Source organism: Clinocottus analis, unplaced genomic scaffold (assembly GCF_023055335.1).
Source record: "Clinocottus analis isolate CAN_PGR_092001 unplaced genomic scaffold, fCliAna1.0.p SCAF_1, whole genome shotgun sequence".
NCBI classification, from domain to species: domain Eukaryota; kingdom Metazoa; phylum Chordata; class Actinopteri; order Perciformes; family Cottidae; genus Clinocottus; species Clinocottus analis.
In genome coordinates, this window is record NW_027175820.1 from 8,325,653 (window position 1) to 8,351,056 (window position 25,404).

At 42.7% G+C, this 25,404-nt stretch overlaps 1 protein-coding gene across 2 annotated transcripts; it reads right to left on the minus strand.

The window, feature by feature from the left end:
• Positions 1 to 431: 431 nt before the first annotated feature.
• On the minus strand, positions 432 to 21,692 carry fn1b (fibronectin 1b). Of its 2 annotated transcripts, XM_068579097.1 has the most exons (46): positions 21,413 to 21,692; positions 21,009 to 21,134; positions 20,595 to 20,732; positions 20,186 to 20,317; positions 19,702 to 19,839; positions 19,475 to 19,621; positions 19,195 to 19,383; positions 18,814 to 18,996; positions 18,390 to 18,566; positions 17,795 to 17,950; positions 17,565 to 17,693; positions 17,292 to 17,435; positions 15,946 to 16,067; positions 14,809 to 14,977; positions 14,543 to 14,719; positions 14,274 to 14,402; positions 14,078 to 14,167; positions 13,793 to 13,987; positions 12,599 to 12,877; positions 12,228 to 12,491; positions 12,039 to 12,133; positions 11,647 to 11,815; positions 11,390 to 11,476; positions 10,998 to 11,189; positions 9,921 to 10,199; positions 9,543 to 9,734; positions 9,338 to 9,427; positions 8,419 to 8,685; positions 8,188 to 8,304; positions 7,928 to 8,089; positions 7,677 to 7,832; positions 7,452 to 7,568; positions 6,870 to 7,139; positions 6,594 to 6,781; positions 6,412 to 6,499; positions 6,136 to 6,315; positions 5,947 to 6,036; positions 5,260 to 5,448; positions 4,922 to 5,011; positions 3,845 to 4,296; positions 3,592 to 3,730; positions 2,797 to 2,958; positions 2,568 to 2,693; positions 2,362 to 2,468; positions 2,152 to 2,238; positions 432 to 1,182 (listed from the first exon to the last, which is right to left on the minus strand). In XM_068579097.1, exons 1-46 carry the CDS (start codon positions 21,549 to 21,551, stop codon positions 1,105 to 1,107), a joined length of 7,392 nt encoding a protein of 2,463 aa, XP_068435198.1. In that variant the 5' UTR covers positions 21,552 to 21,692; the 3' UTR covers positions 432 to 1,104. The 2 variants fall into 2 exon arrangements, with proteins under 2 accessions (XP_068435198.1, XP_068435206.1); XM_068579105.1 differs by lacking the exon at positions 9,921 to 10,199.
• Between the last annotated feature and the right edge of the window lie 3,712 nt (positions 21,693 to 25,404).

Here is a 25,404-nt window from a genome sequence, read left to right on the forward strand (position 1 = left end):
TATCTTTTTTATGTGGCTGAACCTGCCCCCTTATCAACTGGTCCATTATCCCTAAAAGGTGACGAATATGGTTAGCCATAATTTTGGCCATTGTTTTGTAATTTCCAAATCGAACGCTCAACTCAACGAATAGATGCAGTTCTGTTTTCAGCCACTGCAGTGCCCATTAGGCTGATGATAATCTCTGCTGGAAACCACATGTAAATAACTTGTGGCATTGCGTCATTATTCTTACCTGCTAGCTGTCTAACAAATTAGCTTAGTATCATATTTATCAATCTTCTTCTTCTTGGATTTTTAAACATGCTTTACTACTATTACATTTCTTACCTCCAAAATGGTTTCAGCTTGAAGCCAGACATTTTTCACTTTTCTTTTCATTCCTTAAACTTATTTTCAAAAACAGAGACAAACATAACATTGTGTTTAGGTTTTAGGATCTTTCCTGCTTTATTAAAATAGGGACTTCTTTTGGTCAAAAGGGAGAAACAACATTGGAATGGACGACAAAGTATAAAAATAGAACAGTTCAAATCCTCTCATCCCGGTTCACACATTCAAACATTGGGATAAATTAGTAAAAAAAGATATAAGAATGTGTCAATCACACACAGTGTGACCCCTCAGTAACAGATGGGCTACAGAAAAGAAAAGCCCAATTACATGGACAATTTAAACGTGAATAACTTCAGTAACACAGTGCTTACTTTCTGACAGTGTCTGCTCTTTGATTAAAAAGTGTTTCTGAAGATTTAAATGAACATTTGTCAATTTGAGAAGTATATAAACCTAAATCTTGAAAAGGCGTATATCACTCCTATTGAAGTAAACATACTTCTCAGGAGGCTAATGTTACACATAAAAGGAAAATAGCAGGAGTCTTCATTTTACAATAGAGCATTAATTTAGTGACTTGAGATGGTGAACAGTGAAAAGACATTAGAGGAGGATCACTTTGATCAGGCAGCAGGGCAGTGTAACATCTTTGGCTAAACATGTGTCAGAAAGTGATAAGGCGGTTAGTTTAGTCACAGACAGGATGATTTTTAATTGGTGAACAGTGCATAATTGGTCAAAAAGGGAGCAAAACAGATGTTTATAGATTTACTCCAAAGGATTTGGAGGAGCATGTGCGTCTGCCAGCAGGTCAGGTCGGAGGCACTCAATGGGGCAATGGATATTCTGGAGGAAGAATTGAAACAAGGTATGATCATGTGTCTGAGTACTGTACAAACAATCCTGTACTGGCATTACATTGAATCAGTCAGTTTCCCATGTAAAGTCTTTTTCATAATGCAAAGCTGCTCATGTATAAGGCCGTCGTTGTGTGGATGTTTTTCTGCCAGATGTGTGCCACAGTGATAGCACCTTAATTAACCTTGCAAAATACAGTCACGAAACCTTAGAGATGTGTTGTTGAGATCAAAGTGAAGGTGGAGTTCTTGTCTATTTGTGTGTGTCTGTGCAAAAAATGTATAGATGTGTGTTGATGACGGTCAGAAGCTCGGAGTCTAAGATGGGCCTTGCTAGACGCGCATGTGTCTGTAGACAAGATGTCGTTGCGTTGATAGTGTCGCAACCACAGATGTGTAGTTGACATTATAAGGAAGCTCAAGTCTGAAGAAGAGTTTTTGTCTCCAGAGGTATGTGGTTAGAAAAAAGGGAAAGGGGCCATTATAGAACAACATAAAATGTCACAAATAAGTCACACTATTGTATGTTGTAATATTACAAGAAAGGAATTCTATAGTAAAATCATAGCATGTCACAAAAGTATAAAACATCAGTGTTACAATAAAGTAAAGTCATGACATGAAATGTGCCATAAAAAGTCAATCATATAGTATGTTGGAAAAAGTAAAGTCACGGTAATCCATTAAAATATCATGGTATAGTAAAAAAAGACAAAGAAAATTTAGAGAACATTATTGCAATGCAACGCAAATTATACAAATCAAACAAAAAAAAAACAGAAATGATATAGTATGACATACAAATTAAAAGTCATTTTATAGTATGCCATCAAAATGTAATAAAAAAGTGATAGTATGCATAAAACACTGAGAAATCCTTTGCTCTTAATTGGGGAAAAAACTCACATTATACTAGTATAAAGAAATAATAAAAATATAACTATTTTATCCCACTCACTTGTAGTTTGTTTCCATATCTCACAGGCTGCAGCAGACTGGCATCGACATCACCACCTGGTCTGAGGCAGTTCTCACATCGCCAGCCCTAATGAGACCAAACATTCACAAGCGCACATGATTCACTTGCAGAATGACCAGAAATCAATAACAAGTCAATATGTATCACTGAACCACAGACCCAAAGGCAGGCAGGCGTATCATGTCATACCTGCTGTCCTCCAAAGCACGTGCAGGTGCAGATGGCACCCAGGTACTCCTTCTGCCACTGGTTTCCCACCTGGTAGGTTTTGCCATCATCATAGCAGACCGAATCATCTAGATGGGCATACATACATGTTCAAATTAAAATACAACTCCTTGACATCCTTTTGAAACAGTCGTGGAATATTTCTTAGGGTCATAAAAAGTCCTTACGTGGTTCACACTTGAACTCTCCTTTGCCATTTCCCAAGCAAGTACAGCTCATCAAGTGACCATTTTCTGCACGGCGGTCCCACTTCTCTCCAACGCGATAGTTGTTGCCGCTGTCATGGCACCACTCTAATGATGGACAAAGTAATAGTTTGAGTAACCAAGTAAAGTATACTCTAATTCCAGCTCTGCTTATATACCCGCAGGAAATAAAATATCCCCAAAAACTTACTGGATGAATCACATCTGAAGTGGCCAGTCCCCAGACCCAGACACCTGCACCACAGCTTGAAGCCCGTCTCAGACATCCGCTCCCACTCACCACCAACATCATGGTAGGTTGAAGTAAAGGCGTCGTAGCACGAGTCCTTCGTGGAGGGCACTCCCTCTGGGACTGGTGGGAAAAAAACAGAAAACAATTAGCATAATCCACTAGTTACTTGAAGACTGGTTAACTGCCATTGCATAGGGATGAACGTCTTTTTGGTCATGATGATTTTTAATTTTGTTGCTTGTTAATGATTACATTTTTCATCAGTATCGTTTCTCTAAGTGGACAAACTAAAATGGAAAAACAAACAAACAAACAAACTGTGCTTCTCAAGGGAACGTTTTCACTGATGTTTCATTGCATTAAAAGTGGCAGCGAATAAAATAATGATTTATTGACTTATTTCTACGTTTCATTCAATAATACATTTTTGCAGCGTACGAAATAAAACATTCTATAGTTGACCATATAAAATAATGTCCATCCGGTCCATCATTATCATTTCAAATGATAGTCAGGAGTGGGACCAGCACAACTGGAATTATTTATTGAATTAAAACAGTGATTTTCTTTGAAGAGAAGCTTAGAGCAGCAGAATGCTGATTACGACACAACTGTGTTGTAGAACTGATGGAGATCTGATTTTCTCTGCCACTGAGGTAAATAAAGTCTCTTAATCAGCAGAAGTTGCTTTACACTGAATTGTTTACTTAGTCCAGCCCACTTTGGACGCAGCGGTTGCTGTAGGGTGCTTACTTGTGTTTCCGGCAGTGACAATTTGCTCCAGTATTTTGTGTTTGAGCGCCCCCATCAGAGCCTCTACGATCACATTATAGTTTTCTCCGGGGGAGAGTCCAATCAGGGTCGCAGTAGTGGCTGTGCCTGGAAGGCGGACCTGGACAGGAAAAGAGAGACCAGGTTTGTCCACATGAGATAAGATAATTCCTCCAATATGACTGATAAATTATGCGTGGACGGCATGATGGAACCCATGGCCCTCGTCTCTTACCTGGAACATCTTCTCATTTAAGTGACTGAGGGGATGGCAGGACACCATGTAGGCCGTGCTCTGCTTGTAAGGCTTCCAGGAGATGGATGTGCGAGTTTGGGCCTCCTGCGGCACTCCCGTTTCGTTACCAAACGTGGAGCCAATCGGCATGTTCAGCTTCAGGATGGGCAGTCTGCGGCCCTCTGCATCAGGAAGGGGCACAAAGACTAGGGGCTCACGGACTTGGCCATAGGGAGACTGTGGGTTGCCACCGTTCCCATTATTTCGGTTGTTGTCTCCGTTGTTGTTGTATTCTGTGTACTCCACATTCTGGCTCTGATCTTCATGCCCATCCTGGCCATTGTTGCCCACTACCTGGACTCTGTTGTCCAAGTTGGTATCAGGCACATCCAGCCTGTCATCAATACCTCCGGGGCGGTGGGGCAGAGGCAAGACAAGCAGGGAGTCTGGTTCTGAGCAGGAGAGAGGGTTAGGGAAGCAAGCAGGTTAGATTTGTGTGTGTGTGTGTGTGTGTGTGTGTGTGTGTGTGTGTGTGTGTGTGTGTGTGTGTGTGCGTGTGTGCGCGTGTGTGCGCGTGTGTGTGTTGTGTGTGTGTGTGTATGTGTTGAGGGGAGGGGGGGTTAAGCAGAGCTGCAGTAACATATTTCAGCCAACAAGAGGCGACAGATATGTAGCATTGCTGGGCTACTTCTTCACGGCAAAATGTGTCTTTGTGTCTTAATGTGGTATTACGCACACACAAATTCTTTTGAATGGCATTTCTAGAGGCATTCAAAATAAAAAGGAATTATTATTATTATTATTATTATTATTATTATTATTATTATTATTATTATTATTATTATTATTGTTTTAGGAGAACTAACGCTGCCTGACTGCACAGTTTATTTCAAAGCCTCTGAGCTGTTGCGGCGAGGCATTTTGATTCAGCTACAGCTTCAGCTGCAGATTCAAGCTGCCTTACAAGCTCTCTTACATTTCAATGGATCTTTAGCCATAACTTTTCAGGCATTTTGAATGCATCACCTTCACCATCACGTTTGTCATTGTACAGAGCAGGAGTCTGAAAATACTCACGAGTCCTGATTCTGCCAAACAGAGGTGTGCTCCTCTGTGTGTTCTGGATTGCGATGATCTTGATGATGTACTCGGTGGCTGGTTTGAGGCCTGAGGAGAAAAGCAATTATCTTATAGTGGAATGAGTTGGTTGCACCTGACTCATGATTACATGTAAAGAATGGTATAACTGGTTGAGCCTGTATGAAGCGTTTCAGAAATCTTTTGTCAATCAAAATGGAAATAAAAAATAAAATGCGCTATAGCTAAATTAAAAGTATTATTTCAGTGACAAAACAAGCCATACACTATATCTTTAGTGCTAATAATGGATAATGGACCAGTTGACAATGGCATACCAGATATGGTGGCGTAGTTTTGGCCGGCGTGGGGTCGTGGGTTGAGCTCTCGTGGTGCTCCTCCGGACTCCTCATAGGTGACGTAATATCCTGTGATGGGTGTGGCAGGTGGCTGCCAGGTGAAGGAGATGGAGGTGGGGGTCAAAGATGTGAACTGGAGGTTGGTGGGAGCCTGGACCACTGCTTTAGCTGTGAAGAAAAGCATCATCTTAGATCATCTGACTGCTTGCTGCTTTGTGTGTACATTCTCGGGTTACAATTGTGATTTATGTCAAATGCTACAGCTCTCCAGTTCTCATTTTAATTTGGGTTTTAAGCCCTGACTTAAAACAGTACTCCACTGATTTAGCACAGCATTCCCAAAACATTGTCAAACTCACAATGGAAAGTTGAAAACAGTTATCATAATTAATGCTGCAGAAACTGAGATATAATCGTAAAAATGTCTACTGTGGCTGCATTTAACTAACCCATTGGGTGTCTTTGACCCTTTAAATTGCTTATATTAACATTACACTGTCTATACAGCATGTACTGTATGCAATGAATTAGAGGGATAAAGCACAAGCAACTACATGTACATTTATAGATGTAAAGAAAATCAGATTTAAACTGAAGTTCACACTATAAAGCATGCAACATATTCACAATAAAGCAGGGGGATCAGACACTAATTTGCGTATTTACCTGTTGTAATGATGAGCGTAAACGGGTCGCTCTTTGTGTTGCCCTTAAGAGTATACAGGTTAACAGAGTATGTTGTGCCTGGCTGCAGACCTTAGGGGAAAAAAAGATTTTTAAAAATTGTTAAATCACAATTCCAATACTTACATCTGTAAACCCGTTTCCATGTTTTTGGAGGTAAATCTATTGTACCTGTGAGAGTGTAGGTGTTTGCTGCTCCCGAGATGGTGCTGCTAATGGTGGGGTGCAAGCCACTAAGGGGCGTGGCGTCAATGAGGTAACCAGTGATGGTTTCCACCTTGGCTTTCCAGGTCAGTGTAAAAGAAGAGTCCTTCATATCAGAGATGCGCACACGCCGAGGAGGACTTACATCTGTATTGAGGAGGAAAGAAAATGGACATTGAACAGAGCAGTGCATAACAACTGGTGATGACTGGAAATGTGTTCATTTATGTTGCAGCCAGTTACCTTCCAGTGTGGTTGTCTCTCCGTCCAGTGGTCTGCTGGTGACAGAGTTCTTCAGAGCATAGACATGTATCTGATATGTGGTAGCCACCTATAACATACAGACATACAGTCGATATTTAATCACTATAATGGGGGTGACTGAATGAATCCTCGTAAATACGGGAGAAAATGATTAATATTACCATGAGCCCTGGTACAACAACGCGCGTGGTGTCCGGAGCAACATTCATCTCTTTGGTGGGGCCGTTGATGTTCTTAGGGTTGACTACCACGCGGTAGCCTGACAGGCGTGCGTTGGGGGCTTGCCATGACACGGTGAAGGTGGAAGGACCGACCTCTGAGACCATCAGTCTGGTCGGAGCAGGGATCACTGAGACAGCAAGTACACATTTATAATTGGAGTCAGGGGACATATATGTTGGGTCATGAATGTGTTGATGTTTTCTATGTATTTCTACCTGTGGCTTGGGTTCCCACCAAAGGTGTGCTGGGTGTGCGGCCATGGAGGGCGATGACTTTGACAGTGTACTCTGTCCCTGGGCGAAGGTTTCTCAGAACCACAGTGTCCTGGTCACCTCTGGGTGCTGGATACAGCTCCCTCTCACTCTCCTCTGAGCTGGAGTACAGGACGCGATATGATGTCACTGTCCCGTCTGGACTGTCCCAAGTGATGCGCATGGAGTTGGAGTTGATGTCAGTGAAGGTCAGGTCCTTGGGACGGTCCATAGCTGCAGGATGGGAGGAAGACGGTGACTGTCTGTCAGCTCTGAGCTGTTGTTTAAAATGAAAGAATGTTCACTTCTAAGGCTATGAAAGCATCTTAAAGTGAGATGGATGTTTGAGAGGAGACACAAGCATCCAGAAGGGAAACAGCTGTGGAAAGTTTCCCAATGCCATATCTTAATTATGAAACCAGGTTTCTCACTAACTCAAGGGAAGTATTCCGTAAAAAATTAAGGAGAATCATTGATGGAGAGTAAATTAGCACTTGAGCCAAAACAATCTCTTGATTGATATAGATTAAGTCTTTTCACACTAACCCGTGATAGTGTTCTCCACCACAGGGGAGGAGGGTTGTCCATCGTTGCCCAGGGCATAGACACTCACAACATACTCAACAGTGGGCATCAGACCTGTGAATGTCATCTGAGTCTGATCTGTAACAGAGGAGCAAAAGAGGAGGCACTGAGATGAGCATACCGTGTTGGAAAAAATATGAAATGATTTATGACATGAAGACAGCAGCTTCTTTTGGCCTGACTTACCAGGAGCTACCACCTCAGAGTAGGATGGCCCAAGGCCATTTTTGGGGACACTGGTGATTCTGTAGCCTCTGATTGGTCCCTGAGCAGGAGACCAGCGCACTGTAAGAGCGTTGTGACTCACATCAGTCAGTTTCATGTTGGTGGGGGACTCTGTATCTGAAAGATAGACAGACACATAACAGGATTACGATTTATTTTCATTCCTCAACATTTTTTTGGACCAGGAAGAGATGTTTTTCACGTTGCTGTACCAGTCTTGTGCATGATGTAGACAGGGGTGTTGGAAGCGGGGCTGTCTCCTCTTCCAGTAACGGCATAGACTGTGATGGTGTATTCAATACCGGGCTTAAGACCGGTGATGGTGGCGGTGGTCTGACTGCCAGGGATGCTGAACTCTTGAGGAGCCTCACCGCCTAGAAAGAGAGCAAAGAAGAGACGAGTGTAACATTCCAAATAGGGTTTAGGTTAGGAGGAAACTATTAATAGTATAACTTAAAACACAGGTACAGACTTGTGCCTCTATAGGTGATCCTGTAGTTCTTCACTGTGACAGAGGGGGCGTCCCAGCGAATGGTGATGCTGGACGGGGTGGACGATGTTACCTCCAGGTCAGTGGGAGCATCAGAGACTGGAGAGGATTAGAAGAACACTTTGAAAATAAATATTTATGGACAGGATTCAGCAAATTAGTGTCACTAAGAGAAGAAAAGGAGAGGTTGGAACCTAGTAAAAGAAAACTCACTGGTGGCCTGTGTGCCAGTCAGAGGATGACTCTCCTGGTTGTTGCTGACAGCATACACGTTCACCTGATACTCTGTCTCTGGTGTCAGTCCGGTCAAAGTGAAGTGGTTCCTGGTTGGGGGCAGCCTCTCGTCCTTTGACCGCCCGCCGCTCGTCTTTAGGAAGTTAATGCGGTAGCCGGTGATAGCAGCGGTCGGAGCCAGCCAGTGAACGGTGAAGGAGTTGGTGCGAATGTCGGAGAAGTCCAAGCCAGTGGGAGAGTCCAGAGCTGTTGGGAAAGGTATTAGGAAAGATACTTTAAACTGCATGCAATGATAACGACAATTGCACTATTTTTGCAAATGGGTTGTTGACTTTAAACTGGTGTCATAATCCAGTGGCCCTGAAACAAAACATGAATAAATATCTATGGTAAGATTAATATTGACTGGGCTAACAGCACAAATAACTCAACAATATACTTGGAAATATGTATGAACTAACACGCATAAACGTCAACTAACTGTATCTGTTTCAGCCTACTTTTAAATTACTTAAGAAGTCAGCTGTTTTAGGCTATGTTACTGTTTACATTTGCAAATACAGTACATAGTTTCTTTTTTGAAATAAACAAAAAGAATAAATGCCATATGCTAATTGTTAAATGTATTTTCTCTATTTTGTTTTGTTCAAAAGCAGAGGTAATTTCATCAATCTTAGCTGACACATTATTGCATATTTAACAGCATTTTAAATGCAGTGATTTTCAGATTTTTGAGGTGTGTTGTTTTGGTCGTCAAATTTAATATGTTTGAAAACAAAAAAGTTCATGTAGATATTGCCTTGTTTTTATGAGATGGAACATAAAATATGACAGTAGAAAATGGAAATTAACAAGACTTGCAGCACGCTTGATCCACTTCAACCACTGTCATACTCACTTGTCCTCTGGGTCCCTGTGGCTGGTTCACTTATTCGTTCACCGTACACACAAAGAACACTTATACGGTACTCAGTGTTGGGCAGCAAGTCTATATGGAAATGGGGAGTTAAGTATACGGTTAGAATGGCTTGACATGAAGCATTGCAAAAACATACAACTTATTTGAGACTTTCTGTCAGACACTTTAAAATAGATGCTCTTACTCTCCAGTAAGAAGGTGTTGGTGGCTCCGCCAACATTAACCTCTTTGATGTCGTCGTCTGTGGCTACGGGATGGTAACGGATGACAAACCGAGAGATGTCGCTTGGCGTGGCAACATGGGGGACTGCCCATGTCACTCTAATGTGGTCAGGACCCACCCCTCTAAACTGCAGGTTGGTGGGAGCTGGAATAGCTGTAGGAATGAGAAGTAAAAAGTTATAGCTTACACAGGAAAGAGGTTAATTAAATAAAAGTAGATTTACAATGACATAAAGAAAAACATTTTGAAATATACTATAGTGCTAGAGTTAATTATGTGTCCTAAAAAAAAAGTTGTTAATGTGGCTTCATCACAGATGGAGTGAAAGAGTTAAATCACCAGCTTGTGTTTGCTTTGTGTATACGGTCGGCTTGCTTTCCCCTTCCTCTGTAACAGTGAAGATACTGATGTCATAGTCCACGCCCGGCTCCAAACCAAGAATTGTGTAATAACCAGCAGATGCTTCCACCATATCTTGAAAAATTGGTAAGCTCTCTCCTGACGTTACTACTGTTATCCGGTAACCAGTAATGGTAGCATAGTTCAGAGGGATCCAGCGCAGGCCGATGGTGGTGTCAGTAATGTTGACAAAGTCAATGTGACTTGGCGCAGGGATGTCTGAAAGGGTTCGATCAGTTGCAAAGTGCAAGCAAAATTAGAGAGAGAGAAAGACCCAATAGCCATAACAATTACATTGGTTATATAATTGCATTCCCAACAAAGCAGTCAGAGATCCAGAGTAGACAGTAGCCATGCCAAAGAAAATGACAAATTACTGAAGTAAATAGACAATTCACAGTTTATGTTAAAGATAAAATTGATTAATAATAGTGTTTTTTGCATGCTCAAAAAATTGTATTCCATTTCCAATTAATAAACATGACATCCATGCATCAATCCTCATGTTAGTAGTAGGTTATGATCAGGTTATGATCATTAAACAATGTCTTTTTTCAAAGAGCTTGCTCATTGTCACAAACCCACAGAGAATAGATCCGAGCTTTGCAGCTCCATGGATCTTTTTAAGTCTATTTTCACAAAAAGATCAGAGCTGTGTGTCTGTCAGAGTGATTTTTTTATTATTCTTCTCCTGAGTGGCCACAAATCCATTAATGCAGCTTCATGAATGTATTGAAGCTTGTATTTTTTCTTTTTTTGAAACTGTCAATTTAAAAAATAATGGATATATGGAGTGAAGGTCTCAGCTTGATGAGGAATACACTGTAAGGGTGTCAATATTGAGAATATTACTGTAATGAGAGAAAGTGAAATACTGGAGTTGGCTTCAGTTTGACTTTGACCCAGCCTTTAAAGACAAATTCCTCTCATCCTTGTATTCCTCTTTGTCACACAGATACAACGACGTTGTGTTTGATGCCAATTAAAACGTGTGAATGCTCTCCTGGCGGCTTCTACCTGGTGTGACAATTGTGGACACGGGCACACTTTCCAAATGGCCCTTGGTAGTGAAGACACTGATGTTGTACTCGGCCCCCAGATTCAGGCTCTCGAGCATACATGACGTTTGATCTGCTCGGACAAACTCTTCCAGGGTGTTTCCTCGCTGGCCGGTGGTTGGCGTGCTCGTCACTCTGTAGCCTGTGATGCCTGCAAAGAGAGGGTGATGACAAATATGGAGAGGGTTGAACATAATGTCAAGAGGTTCTTGCAACGTACGAGTAAAAAGGAATTGCATAGCAAAGATAATTATCCTGGTGGAAAAAAATACCATTCAAAGGCCAAGGTCTAGATTTGTCGAAATCCAATGAGCAGTGAGTGTGCGGTGAGTGTGCACAGTCAATATTTACCTGGTGTTTTGGAAGCTACCCAGTGGACAGTGAGATCTCCTGTTGCCGGGTTGGACTCTACTCTGAGGTCAGTGGGAGGAGACAGGGCTGCAAGGAAAGGAAAGGAGATGACACAAGCATGAAAAACCTGATTTGATGCAGCAGTAACTTCTTAAACAAACTCAAGAATAGTGCAATGTGGGCCCAAATAAGTATTAAATCCATCTGTTGAGCAGTTACACAAGTTATTCTTTCGTAAAAGGGAAATGGATACGCACAAGTGACAACATTGCGGGTGATGGGGTTTCCACGGTTGCGTCCGTTAAAGATCGGCTGAACGCTGTAGGTATACTGAGTCCCAGGAATCAGACCAGGAATATAAATACGCCCAGAGGCAGAAGTCTCTTGTCTGGGAGACTCGCCTTCCTGGCTCGGGAGCACAGACAGCTGGGGGAAGGAGGCAGAGATCAGAAACCTGGAAAATGCACTTAAAATATACAGCAAAGACAATAAATCTGCATTAAATGATATTTCTGATAAATTATCACAAAGTTGATGTCATCTACAAGTAACCTTCACATTACACATAGTGGTTTGACCCATTAATAGTAAAAAAAATATTGATTGGGCCGCTTTAGCTCTTTTTTTTTGAGAAGATGAAGTTGTCTACCTTGTAGCTGAACCTGCGAACAGGCATCCAGGTGACGATAATAGAGCTGTCAGTGACCTCGGTGCTGAAAGCAGGAGCATTTCCCATCTCGGGAACTGGGAGCAGGACAGAATGGGGAAAAGTCTAATTCATTTCATTGCAAGAATTTTTCCTCCTCTCTGTAGATGCTGTGTTTCTGTAAATACTGACAGGTGGTAAAATATGTAGTGACGCCTTCGCTGAGGTCATTGTCAAGCTCCGAGTGCAGGACGGCGGTGTACTGCGTCTCTGGACGTAAATTCCTCAAAGGGTACTGTGTGACCCCGCTAGGGATCCTCTTCTCAATGGGACTGGAGCCCTCAATGCTCAGGAAGAGACGGTAGCCACTGACGATGGTGCGGGGAGCCTCCCATGTGACCATGGCGCTGTCGTGACCGATGTCAGTGAAGCGCACCTCGCTGGGAGCATCAGGTTCTGTAGGGGATCAAAATGATCACATATGTAAGGCAGAAAACCTCTCTTCTTTCATACGTTAGCATGATCTGTGTCTAACTCAGACGTCTTCGTCCATGGCTACATACTGGTCGACTTTTCTCCCACAAGCGGCTTGCTCTCCACTCCTCCATTGATGGCGTAGATATAAAAGCGGTACAGTGTGCCCGGCTGCAAGTGGGTGATATCAGCATATGCGTTGGGGGAGAAAGGCAGCTGCAGGAGCCTCGTCTCAGTGCCGTCAGGACCGATGGGAGTGAAGTGCACTCTGTAAGCGGTAACCTCGCTGGGTGGACCGGTCCAGGTGATTGTGATCTTCATATCAGTCACCTCGTAGAACTGCAGGTCTGTAGGTGCCGGGACCTCCTCTGTGGACAGGAAGTGGTAGATCAGTCAGTTAGTCAGAATCAGAATTAATCTTAAAGATCCCTTTGGAGTTTTTGACCACGAGCAACACTATGTTTTTATGAGTTGGTTCTCATTTTGAAAACGCTGAACGTAAACATAGTTCTACAAAAACTCCACAGGGCCCCTTTAAGTTAGCGTTGTATGTACTTTACAGGGTTAAATACTTCATACAGCATTATAATCTAAAACCTTTATTGTGTTTGATTTACAAATCATCTGTGTAAAAGTGCAATACAAATAACAACCATTTACAGATCTCCACAATTAAGACCCAGATGAAACGGAACGTATGAGAGGAATGACAAACAAGACAAAGGAAAAACAAATTCATAATACAACAATATGTTTTGCCGTGCCAGGCACAAGGATTGATTCAGAAGTCAAAATCCTATTTCAGATATACTGAGGATTTATGAAGTGTGTGTCTGCCTCTTCAACCGGTCTGTTCCTGAGCCCACCCTGAATTAAAGATAGTTCATTCAGGGGCCACAGACTAAGATCACGTCAACTAGAAACACTAAGAAGAAAAGAAGATATTACCATGGTATTGTTATAACTGTAAGAGCATATTTTGACATAGCAATGTTTTGACTAGCTCAGTCTTTCCCAAACACTGGAAAGCTCTTCCTAAAGCTGCCTGTCCCTATAAGGAATCTTTGGCTGCGAGTATAAACTTAATCCGCTTTGATTTCACTGACAGTCAAAAGACAAAGATTTATATAACAAGAATAATTTACCATCTGTAGAAAAGAATAACATAAAGTGACTGTTTTAATAAAACAAAACCATTCAATTGGCTTAGGTTGTGAAGCATTTTTCCTTCATTTCAGCCTTTTTATTAACTAAAAGATGATATCTATGAAAAAAATATGCACCTGGTACAGGGGATCCGGCAGTATTGACCTGTACAAAAACAGGCTCACTCTCCTGGTTCTCCTCGACAGCGTAGATGCTGATGTTGTAAAGTAGACCGGGGAGAAGGTCGGCCAGGGTCACTGAGGTTTCTGAGTCTGGCAGGTTAAGCTCAGTGCTGCTGCCTTCCATCGACGGTGTGTACACCACCCGGTAACCTGGCAGGCGCAGACATACAGTCACACACAGACAAAATAGAATGGATCTCTTTATCGAAAAATACAATTTTGTAAAAACCCATATCCTACCAGTAATAGGAGCCTGAGGCCTGGACCAGCTGATTCTGATCGAGGACTCTTTCACGTCTTCGACTGCATGCTGTGCAGGAGCGTCAGGAGCTGGGCAAAGGAAAAGAATGGAAATCAGTCACATTGTGTTGTGTGTACAAAATTACTTTCATACTCTTACTTATTATTGTCATGAGAGAGGAGAGGATTCTCCCACCTGTAGTCTGGCTAGTAGTCAGAATGAGGTTTGGTTGTCCCTGATTTGGGAGCTCATAAACGTTGACGTTGTATCTGCGTCCTGGCAGGAGGTCAGCGATGGTGACAGAGGAGGCTGTGCGAGGAACATCTGGAGAAGCCGACAGAGAGTTAGTTACTACACATGTCTGTATATCCAATGAGGAGGGCTGCTCAATGGCAATATTGGATTCTAATGATTTTGGCAAGTATGACTAGGTATTTAGTTTCAGTGACACTCGAAAATCTCACCCAGGACTTTCGGCTTGGCCCCATCCTCACTGAGCTCATACTCCACCCTGAAGCCAGAGATGGTCGAAGAGGCTGACGTCCACGACACAACGAAGCTGTTTGAAGTGATTTCTGTTACAGACTCAGAAGTGTCCATCACAGCAGCGGGTAGGGTCGTCTCTCCCTCCGATGTTTCCACTTGAGAGAAAAAGGCATATATTGTTCCTGTGAAAAGATATCTTTGCATTTGTGGTATTGAGAGAATGTATTAGTTGAGGTTTACTCACATGAACCGTGGGTCGTGGTGAAATCGAAGCGGGTGACCTCGCGGCGTCCGTAGTGCAGGATGCTGATCAGCTGACCCTCGTAGGTGATGCCGGGACGCAGCCCGCTGATGGTGTAGGAGTTAAGGTGGCCGGGGACAGTGACCTCCTTCCAGGGAGCGCGGGTATTTTTCTAGCAGAAAGGGTAAAAAGATAAAAATGTTAATGGGTTATAAGTCACGTTTTTATAACATGAAGTCTAAATAAAAGAGCAGAAAATCTTCTGCTAATGAAGATCATGTGATCGATGGCTTGTTCTCAGCTGCTGTTCTCAAGCTCAAGGGTGGACTCTGGCGCTCAGTTTTTAAACAAACATGGACAAGAATACTTTAAAGTGCTCAGTGAAATTGTAAATTTGATCATCTAAAATTACATTATAAATTTCTGCTGATGAAGGCCATGCATTATGATTGACAGCTCCAAAAAAGCTACTAAATGGACCTTGTAAAGAGTTTATTTTCACTGGGGGCAAACATGAATCTTCATGGTGATGAACAATTTGGACAGCACAGATGATGAAGTTGAATAGAAATATGAGGAAAAATTAGAGAGAATTTACAGGAATCATTCATTAATTCCAGAAACTAAGACATTATTGATGTATGTTTTGAACTGGACCCATATACTGCCACATCCTGCTTAAGTATTTGCACTCTGTCGGACAACTACAAAACTTTCTCGGCAGGATGGCCAGATGAGGGCTCTGCATGACTTTTCTGTCCAAAATATACAAACTACTTCAGAGGAAACCTGTTTGACTTCAATCAAGCTTCATAAACATTTCAACCAGCCTGTCAGTCCTTGAGGTCTTCAAAGAGAAATAGATTTGTGAGAACAGAAATCACAGAGAGGGGGATGTTTTTCTTGGAGTCTGTGTGTTTGTGTTAGACTGTAAGGGGGAGTTCATGTACCCTCTAATCACCATGTTTGTCCATGTTCAAACTTCAGTCAACATTACCAAAAGCACTTCACTGTTTGCTCACCTTTACTAATGCTACCGGTCCACAAAAAAAAAGAAAAAGTCATAAAAAATAAATAAAAACCGAAGCTGACTTCCCTATACAAAGGCCATTTCTAACCGAGACCAAAAAGGTGACTCACAATTCTCCATTTGAGGATGTACTGGGTGATTTGAACTGATGAGGGGGGGTTCCACTGAATAGGGTGGGAGTCTGGTTGTTTTCCGGCCTCCGTGATGATCACCTGCACAGGTCTGTGGCCACCTGAGCAGCAAGAGAGAGAGAGACAGAGAACACAGCTGCTATTAGCAATGATAAAAAGACTCACCCATTATTAGAGACATATAATGGGACAGTGTTACCTGTAGAGAGGGTGGGTGAAAGTTGGCTACTTTTTAGTGAGGCCCTGTCAGATCGTTTCATGGTTTTGGGACAGAACCAAACCATCAGACGGTGCTAAACCAGCTCAAACCCCCACTGACATCTTACAGCCCGACATAACACAGTCCTATATTCATCACAGTTTATCGAGCTTACATATAGCTTTTCAACCCCCGCTCCGCACACACCATTGATCATGTTGAGATGAATGGTGCAACTTTTTAGGTCAATGTTTGATTCAGAGCACACAATGTGCTGCAGTACAAAGTACCACATTAAGCAACTTTACCCTAACATTGTAGGCAGAAAGTGTGTATAAAGCCCCCCTCCCCCAGGCATCTCCTTCCCCTCTGCAGGTCAGTACAACAACACCAGGTGGGGGAGGACCTTTTCCAACTACAAAGACCAACGGGAAGGCAGGGGTGACGTGATTGGCCAGCACTTCTCCATTTTACATACTTCAAAGTCAAGAAAAACACCAAACCCCCGCTTCCCTCCACTAACCTGGCAAGTGAACTGTGTGATGGGAGGACAGGAGTGAGTGAGAGGAAGGAGGGTTGAATAAGTACCTCAAACACAAATTAAGCACCAACAGCTGTGTGACTCAGTGGAAAAGCTGCATGGAGGCACTGGGAAGCACTGGAGGACTTAACACTTTCCCAATTAGATAATACTTCATTTGCGCCATAAAAAGTCATGCCAAATTAGTTTGCAATTTCCGTTTGGGATAATCTGCTATTCTGAATCTTTTGAAGAAAACTTCCAAATGCAATGTTTGTGAAAAAGATCTGATGAAGTAGATGTTTCTTTTAATCTATGATTTTTTTAAGTGTACTTATGATACATATATCGGTCTAAAAAAAAGGGTGAAAGTCCTGCTAACTCTAAATATATGTGTATCATGTGTGTGAGTTATGAGTCGAAAGATGAGGAGTCTGATCTTAATAAAGTCTTCTGGTTAATTTCTGTATCACGTTTGTTGCTGTGTGAAGTAAAACCAGCACATTTAAATATGGACCATGTGGACTCAGCCGACAAAGAGCTGTAGACCAACTGAAGTGGGAAGCAGCGTTAAACGTGTGGTGTTTGAAGATTAGTTTTCCTTACCTTGGTAGGTCTGCTGAGGTTCACATCTCATCTCTCCAATCCCTTTGCCATAGCAATAACAGCGGTAGTGGATATTATGGATGACTTTCTCCCACGTATCTCCAATCTGATAGAAAGCCCTGGTTTGTGGCTCCTGACACTGATCTATTCGTAGAAAACAGAGGAGGACAACAGATATAAGATGGGACAAAGATGGACGAGGTTGTATTTTCCAGATGAAAAGAGCATTAGCATTTTTAATGCAGCGGGTGAGATAATGAGCCGCGAACGCACCGATCGCATCACACTTCCAGCGTCCACGCCCCTGTCCATAGCAGGTGCAGTTCATCATGTAGCCCTCATCGTGGCGCTTGGTGAATTCCTGGTTTACTTCATAGGACAAGCTGTCAACAACACACTGATCTGTACATGAAAGAAGGGGAGTGAAGTCAGCATACTGTATTAATGCTTCAAGACAAGTTAAACACTTTTGTTTCCCAGCCAAGTGGAGTGAGCTCTCTGACCTCGCATCTGTGAGTGAGCCACACAGCTCCACTCCCCTCGGCCATTGCCCAGGCATGTGCACTCCATGGCGTGACCCATGACATCATGGCGTTTGTCCCACTTATCACCTACGCGGTGCATCACTCCATCGTTGGTGGTACATAGCTCCTCATGGGCTGCATAAAGAAATAAATATAAAAAATAAAAAAAACAGTACTGTGTGTGTTTGTCTTTGGTCCAGTTAGCCCAGTGTCATTACTCTCCCATGACCATAAACCCTAATGAACCCCCAATTATCTATGTGACTCATGCACCATAACAGTCATTAGCATCTTTGACAAAAAAAATATTAAAGTCTAAAGCATTTAAAATAATTACATCCCCTTCAAAAGAAAATATAGATGTTAGTTTAGCATTTATAAATGTCTGATGTTGGCAATAAGACACCCTAGGATGAATTAATGAAAAACAACACAAGTGTACCAAACTTTCATTTTTTACTTTCTTGTTCTAAACTATTCTCAAGAAGGAAATTAAATACTAATAGTGTTATTAGACATTTAACTGACAAGTCTCAAAATGACTGTGTGAGGAAACACACACACACACACTCACCAGCCATGGGGCAGAATCCAAAGCGCTGCTCTGTGTCGTAGTCATGGGTGGTGCCACACCACCTCATATTGTCACGGCGCCCGTCAGCGGTGCAGTCAGTGTAGTTGCGGCCACTGTAGAGGAAGGGGAAGTGGCACAGGCCGCCGTTGGAGTTGCCACCTCGTGTTGCCACAATGGCTGGAAGAAAGATGGAGACACTGTATATCACACCGTACCACTATGTCTTGTCTTTTTTTAGAATTTGGGGACTGTGACTGACAATCTTTGCACCAATATTCTGTATCTTAGAAATTGGCAATTTTCAAATCAAAATGTACAAATACCCTGGAAGGGAACTCTAAAAGGACAACATCAGTGGTTTTATATCGACAAAACCAATAAAAATGGTCACGCACAGGTTTTCATTCCTTTTCCTGAGTCTCACCATTCTTCTCAGTACAGAAAGAGTACTGCTGGTCTCTCTCATAGTCTGAAGATGTAGCACACCAGAGCTGCCCGTCCGTGCGTCCGTCTGAGGTGCAGGAGTAGTAGGTCTTTCCCATGAAGACGAACGGGAATGCACACGGCAGGCCGTTAGAGTTGCCACCATACGCCAGCTTCCTGGTCTCTGCACAGACAGGAAGGGGAAGAAAGAGAAAAAGGCTAATTATAGTAGAAACAAAGCAATGAGCGTCTAATAATGGGGATTATCTCAGGGTTGTGCCATGAATCGGGGGCTCTCCAACTGATTTAGAAACATAACAGACAACAGTGCTCATCATCAAACCTTCTCTTTTCCGTAAAGAGACTCCTGCTTTTTACTCACCCCACTCCTGACAGCTGACTCCGTTGCCCAGACAGGTGCAGAGCATCTGCTTGCTGCCCTGGGTTCTGAACCAGCGCTGCCCGTCGTAGTAGGTTGCTCCAGAGTCCGTGCGGCACGTACCCTCAATGAGGGGCTCTGCCAGCACCTGGGTCTGGGATTGGTTGGGGGTCAACGCGACCGCACCTGTGGCTTTGCACCACAAAACAGATTGAAAGAACGTTGAGTGTCAGAGAAAGGTTTTAAGCTGAATTGAATTTGAGCAAGAGTTGGTAAATCTCACTTCGGCCTGCTTTGTGTCTCTCACACTTCCACTCTCCACGGCCATTTCCCATGCACTGACACTGCACGATGTGGCCACTTGTGTCCGTCTTTGACCATGAGTCACCAATACGGTGGGACCTTCTGGTGTCCTGGTCGTTGCAACGGTCTAGTTGGAGATCAACAGTGGTCAGCAGCCGCTACTGGAGAACATCAAAGTGTGTGTTTGTGTGTTTATACTCCTCTTACTCCTTGAGGTGCAAGTGATGCGTCCATTGCCTTCTCCCAGACAGGTGCAGTCCAGCATCATCCAGCCTTGGTACGGTTTCTCCCAGGTCTCCCCTACGACGTACGATGACGCAGCGCTGTTGTCATAGCAACGCTCAGCTGCACAGATAACACAGGGGATTAATTTGCATCGGCAGTTTGCCACAAGACACTGAAATACCCGACATGAAATCATAACACCAGGAGACATAAACCGAGTGAAAATCAATTGCTGTGGCCTATGATGGGCAAAGAGGAGAGGCGCGCTCTCTCACGTGCTTACCTTGTTTGTCTGTGTGTGTGTGTGTGTGTGTGTGTGTGTGTGTGTGTGTGTGTGTGTGTGTGTCTGTGTGTCTGTGTGTCTGTGTGTGTGTTTAAGTTGCAACATTTCACATTTATCTGCATTCCAGAGTTCATAAAGGGTCGACGTCCTGGTCTTCCTGCAGGTTTTAAATGAAGCACTCACCCACTGGTTTGCAGGTCCACTCTCCTTTGCCATTTCCCAGACACACACACTCCAGCATGTAGTCAGCCGTTTCATGAGGCCTCTGCCAAGTGTCTCCGATTTTATAGGACATCCTACCTTCATGGCAACGATCTGTGGAGGACAAAATGTATTAAGTGGCTTTGGTTTGAACAGATGTCCCTTAATATGCACTATGACACATCTCCAATCTTCAGATTGTATATTTATTTATCAGTAGCGTACAATATAGTAAAATGTTCATTTAAAACACCCTGAGGTAACACTGTGTTTCCAATGCATGGAAGAAGCAGGGAAGACACAAGTGACAAACTAGAAATGATTGAGTTCGAAAGGGAAATCCCTGTCAAACATTTCACCATGTCTTATATATAATTTCCTCCAAACTCACTTGCAATAGTACAGCTGATCTTGCCACGACCGGATCCAATACAGGTGCAGTCCCACATCATCCCATCCTTTGGTCTCTCATAGGTTTCACCGACCCGGTAGGTCCGGTCATTGTTCTTATCATAACAGGTCTCCTCCACTGAGAGAAAAACAGAGGAACTACTAAGAGTTTGATATTGTAGTGTGTATTTGTATTTGATGCACTGATGACTCGACAAGAAGTTTCCGCAAAATGTTTTCAACTTTTTTTCCGAAGTAAGTCAGTTATGGTGTGATTTATTTTTCTTTTTTTTACTTCACTTGTTAGTATTCACACAATAGTTCAGTAGCAATTGGAATTGAGTTTCCAGATGTGGAAAGTGAGCCAGTGAAGAAATGGTCTGCTAAGACATTTTTCTATAAATCTCTCACTGACCTTCAGGTTTAGTTTTACATTTGATGCCTGCTGCTCCATTGCAGGTGCATACCAGTGTGCTACCAAGGTAGGGTTTCTCCCACTGCTCGTGCAGTCTGTGTGAGCGACCGTTTTCCTCACAGCCGGCTAGAAATCATATCATAGGAATATGTCACATAAAGATTGTTAAACATAAAATGACCATTAACATTTTGTCCGATTTGGTTAAACTCAAAAGAAATGAAATTATTGCAAATTCAAATCATGAGGTGTGACAGAAGTTACTGGTAAGTCATCGCGTGCATTGATTGATACAACACGAACTATAAATCACTATCTAAAGCATAACAATTACATATAACTTGTTTACTCAATCAAAATGAAACTCAAGAACACTTGATGGTTATGGAAGTCTTTATACCAACCTGAGACGGCCGCTGCGTCATTGAGCGGAGGAAGCACCTGAAACTGGCCAGTCTGTCTTTTGCTCTTCTGTGGTAAGCCGTGGACTGCGCTGCTTACGCACAGCGCAACCAGTAACCCAGTCAGTGGGCCACCAGTCATTTTGTAGGGAAAGATACGGATCTCAAGGAGTATAAAAAGTTAACAAGTCAAGTTTGACAAAAGAAGCATGTGCAGAACGAAAGCTTTGCTTGGAGAGGTCTAATTTCGGTCCCTTATTATCAGATCCACGCTGCCACTGCGCAGCTGGTGCACCAGACTGAGGAGAGGGGAGCGCACTGGCTTTATACCCGGACACACCGCTGCAGCCAGCTGAGTGGGAGGGCTTTGACTGGAGCTCTGGATGACTCGCCCGAGTGTGGGACATTCTGACACTCGACAATTCCCTTTCAAGACCAGGAGCCACCAGACAAGGACAAACATGAAGTTAGAAAGATGAATCAACGTCTGAGGTCACACAGGTCAGTTCAGGTGAGACGGCACCAGCATCCGTCATACCCGTGTGATGTAGAGGAAAATAGAAAAAAAATAGAAATTACAAAGTAGGACCACAATACAGCTCTTTATGACCCAAATGAAGTGCTAATGCACTGTTTAAGAAATAGGCATATCAGAAGCAAGTCTTTTCTGGGATTCTTTGCTATGAATTCTCAGGAAAATTTACTTTGCACAATGAAAATGTTCAAAATGCAATGTTTAAATGCACTTTATGAGTATTATAATTACTATTACAACATTTTAAAATGAGTTTTTTTTGTCACTCCCAATTTCCAAAACATTGTACAACGAAACACAAAGTATCACAATCCTAAATAGTTGGTGTCCCCCAAATCTCCCCAAATCCCCAAATGTCCGCCAGAATTTAACATCATAAAAAATCCTTCCATTGATGGAGGCGAAAAGGCCCCAAAGTCTGTTGGGCCTTCTTGATCAAAGATGCTGATCTGTTCAGGCCATCAGCAATGTGCACACCAAGACATTTGGCGCTCCTAACCTCCTCCATGAAGGAGCCGTCGATGAGAAGAGGAAGGAGGGCAGCGTCTGAAGACAATCGATGTCCCGTTCATCGTGTCGGTGTTGTTGTCTCTCAATGTCGCCAAAACGAGAGAGAGACAGAAGAGACTAATACTCTGCTTCGGTGTCACAAGTATTTTTTAAACACTGATCACAGGGTACATTTTAGTAAAGGTGCTTCAGTGAATTAGAGCTTCATAGCACATAAGTTAAATATTCACTCTTATTTTGTCATTTTTGTGACAGCACCTCTGTTTAGAATGAATAATTCCAGATACGTAGAAAAAACATTTAATACATTTCACCCTTCAATTAACCAGCAATATATTATATCTTTATTGTTTTTTACCTTGAAGGCTTAGAGTGAAAACTACATCCCCTAGTTTAACTGTCTCCATAACATGCTTGATGGTTGGTTGGTCATCTTTGTGTACCCACCAAAGGTGTGTGTGAAGTGTGTGTGAAGTTAACTCCTCTGCCGAGAGATTTAATTATGCAAAAGGAATTGTAATAAAACTGACCACAGCATGCTGCCCTGGTCTTGTCATGGTGCAGAAGCTGCTGGTTCCGCTAAACATACTCATAGTTCTGGACTGGAGAGCAGCTTCTGTGTGTGAGACCACGATGTAATCATTCCTGTCACAAGGCTTGTGGAACGAGTCGTAACTGAGGGCTGAAAAATGAAACAGATGGTTTTGGGGAAACGGAGAGAGAAAATAGCAAAAACACTGTCCTTCTGTTTAAATTGCAACTGAGTCACCGATCTCTCCCGTGTGGAAAAAGCCTCTGCATACTTTCCACTTGTGAAACAGCGCCAAACTGTGGAGGATCAAAACAGAAGACAGTTTCAAGCTGCAGAATCTGACTTTTAAAAAGTATTATATGTTCAAAGATGTTATACAACACATGTTCCCTTACTTGTTCACATATCTAGTATCGTGGAGGAATTGTGTAGAAGAACTTGTAAATATTTGCGTGAATGGTGTATTCGACCTAATGACTTAATTTCCTGGGCTGTTTGGTCTCACTATGAGATTTATGAGCTGTTTCGGTCAAAGTCTCTGGAAAGTGGCCTGGCTTCTATCAAAGTGATTCACCTCTTCCCTTCACCATCTGTCTCTGCTTTCTATACATATCATCCATATTTCACCAGATATTTATCTCCACTCTGGTGTTTTTTTGCACAAGGCATTTTCTTGCGAATGATTTGCATTGGGAAGTGAAAACCTGATCTGATAATATGGCGGTATGAGAGAGCATTTTCTAAACCATGACCATTTGGTTTTCCTACTTTTCAGCCTGTCATCATTGTCCACGAATTTCAAAACAACAATGGAAATGACAGATAATCCATTACAATTAACACCACATTTTTATATTATTGCTGTCAAACTTGCATTAGTAGTTGCATGGGAATGAGGTTGTAAACTAAGATGATTTGGAAATTCTGCAGCAAGTCACCAAACTGCAGGAATGTATCTTTGCCAAAATAAAACATAGATTACCTCAACACCTGTTGATTTGAATCCTGCGCAATAATTAATGGAGGAAAAAACTATGGTATGCATTAAATAGTGAGCTGACATATGAAGCATGTGTTAAAAGACAATGTTTGTTGGGAAATACACTTATTTGTTTTCGTTCCAAGAGTATAAAAAGACTGATACCACTCTTTATGTGTGCACCAAATATGCAATTTTTTAAAGCTAGCACTAGTAGTTGGTTTCCTAAGTTCAGCACAAAAACCAGAATGGGGGGAAACAGCAAGCCCGACTCTGTCCAAAGCTAATGAATTCTATCTTTAAAGCTCATAACATCGACGCACAGTTAACAAAAACTAGAGTTCAAGCAGCTGGTTGGTGGGAAGTCCTTCAGGATTTTCAAATCCAAAAAAGCATTCGTAATGTGTGTCCAGCAATACCTGAGCCTTGGGAACGCTTGTCTTTAATGTGTTGTTGTCCACCCCAGCTTCAGCAAACTGTGGGCGGGCAGTTAGGAGAGTGAGAGCCAGATGGCCACAGCTGGATGGACTAATTAGGGGGGTTGTGAAGCGATAGAGAGGTGGAAAGAAAGTTGAGACGGTTTGGAATGGCTGGGTTGGGTGGAGGGTGAGATGAGCAGCGATGGGATCATGCCACACCCAAGTTCTCCTGCAGGTCGCCTCCAACTGTCTACAAAAGTGGTAAGATTTGCCAATTTGAATCTTCTCTGTGTAAATAGGAACATTCTGAGCGGTGCCAGTAAACATGCAATGATGTAGAAATTCAAACGCTCGAATCGGCAAAAAAATAAAAACGGTTGAGCAACCTAATTTGGGGTTGTCAGCATTCTGCTGCTGCCCCGCGTCATCACTCAGGTCTGAATCAGTCTGAATTTTGTGAACAGGATGTGAAGAGCAGCGGCGGATCTGCTGACGACAAATGCCAGAGGTGGCAGAGAGCAGGCGGCTCGTGCGGGGATGAACACTCTGACGAAGCGCTTCCCGAGATTCCACAACACTGTGCTAACATACAGGGGGACTGCGGAAACCAGATTGAGTATGAAGCTTGACTCGACAAGTGAGGGGTCCTGATGGCGGTGCTTCATTGACTGAATGACATGTTGAGTCACACAAGACGCTCACACACCCTTAAGATAAAGTGACCAAAGTGCGTGAAGTCCAGAGGAGAAGCAGACAGATTTGTCCTCTTTTGAATCTATAGTGATTTGCCAAGTGAAGTCTCCTCAAAGCATGTCCCGAGTTAAATCACAACTCTTCATGAGCAAAATGCATCTCAAAGCGGCCAATTATACATTTCTACACTTACTACTTCCACCACTGTTTTTAATATATTTGAATCAGGCCCAATTATTCAAGGTGTGCAGGTCCTGCCTGTCATTGCGAACTTGCCTTTGACTTTACTGATTTATTTGTGGATGCAACAGATAAAGCGGAGAAAGC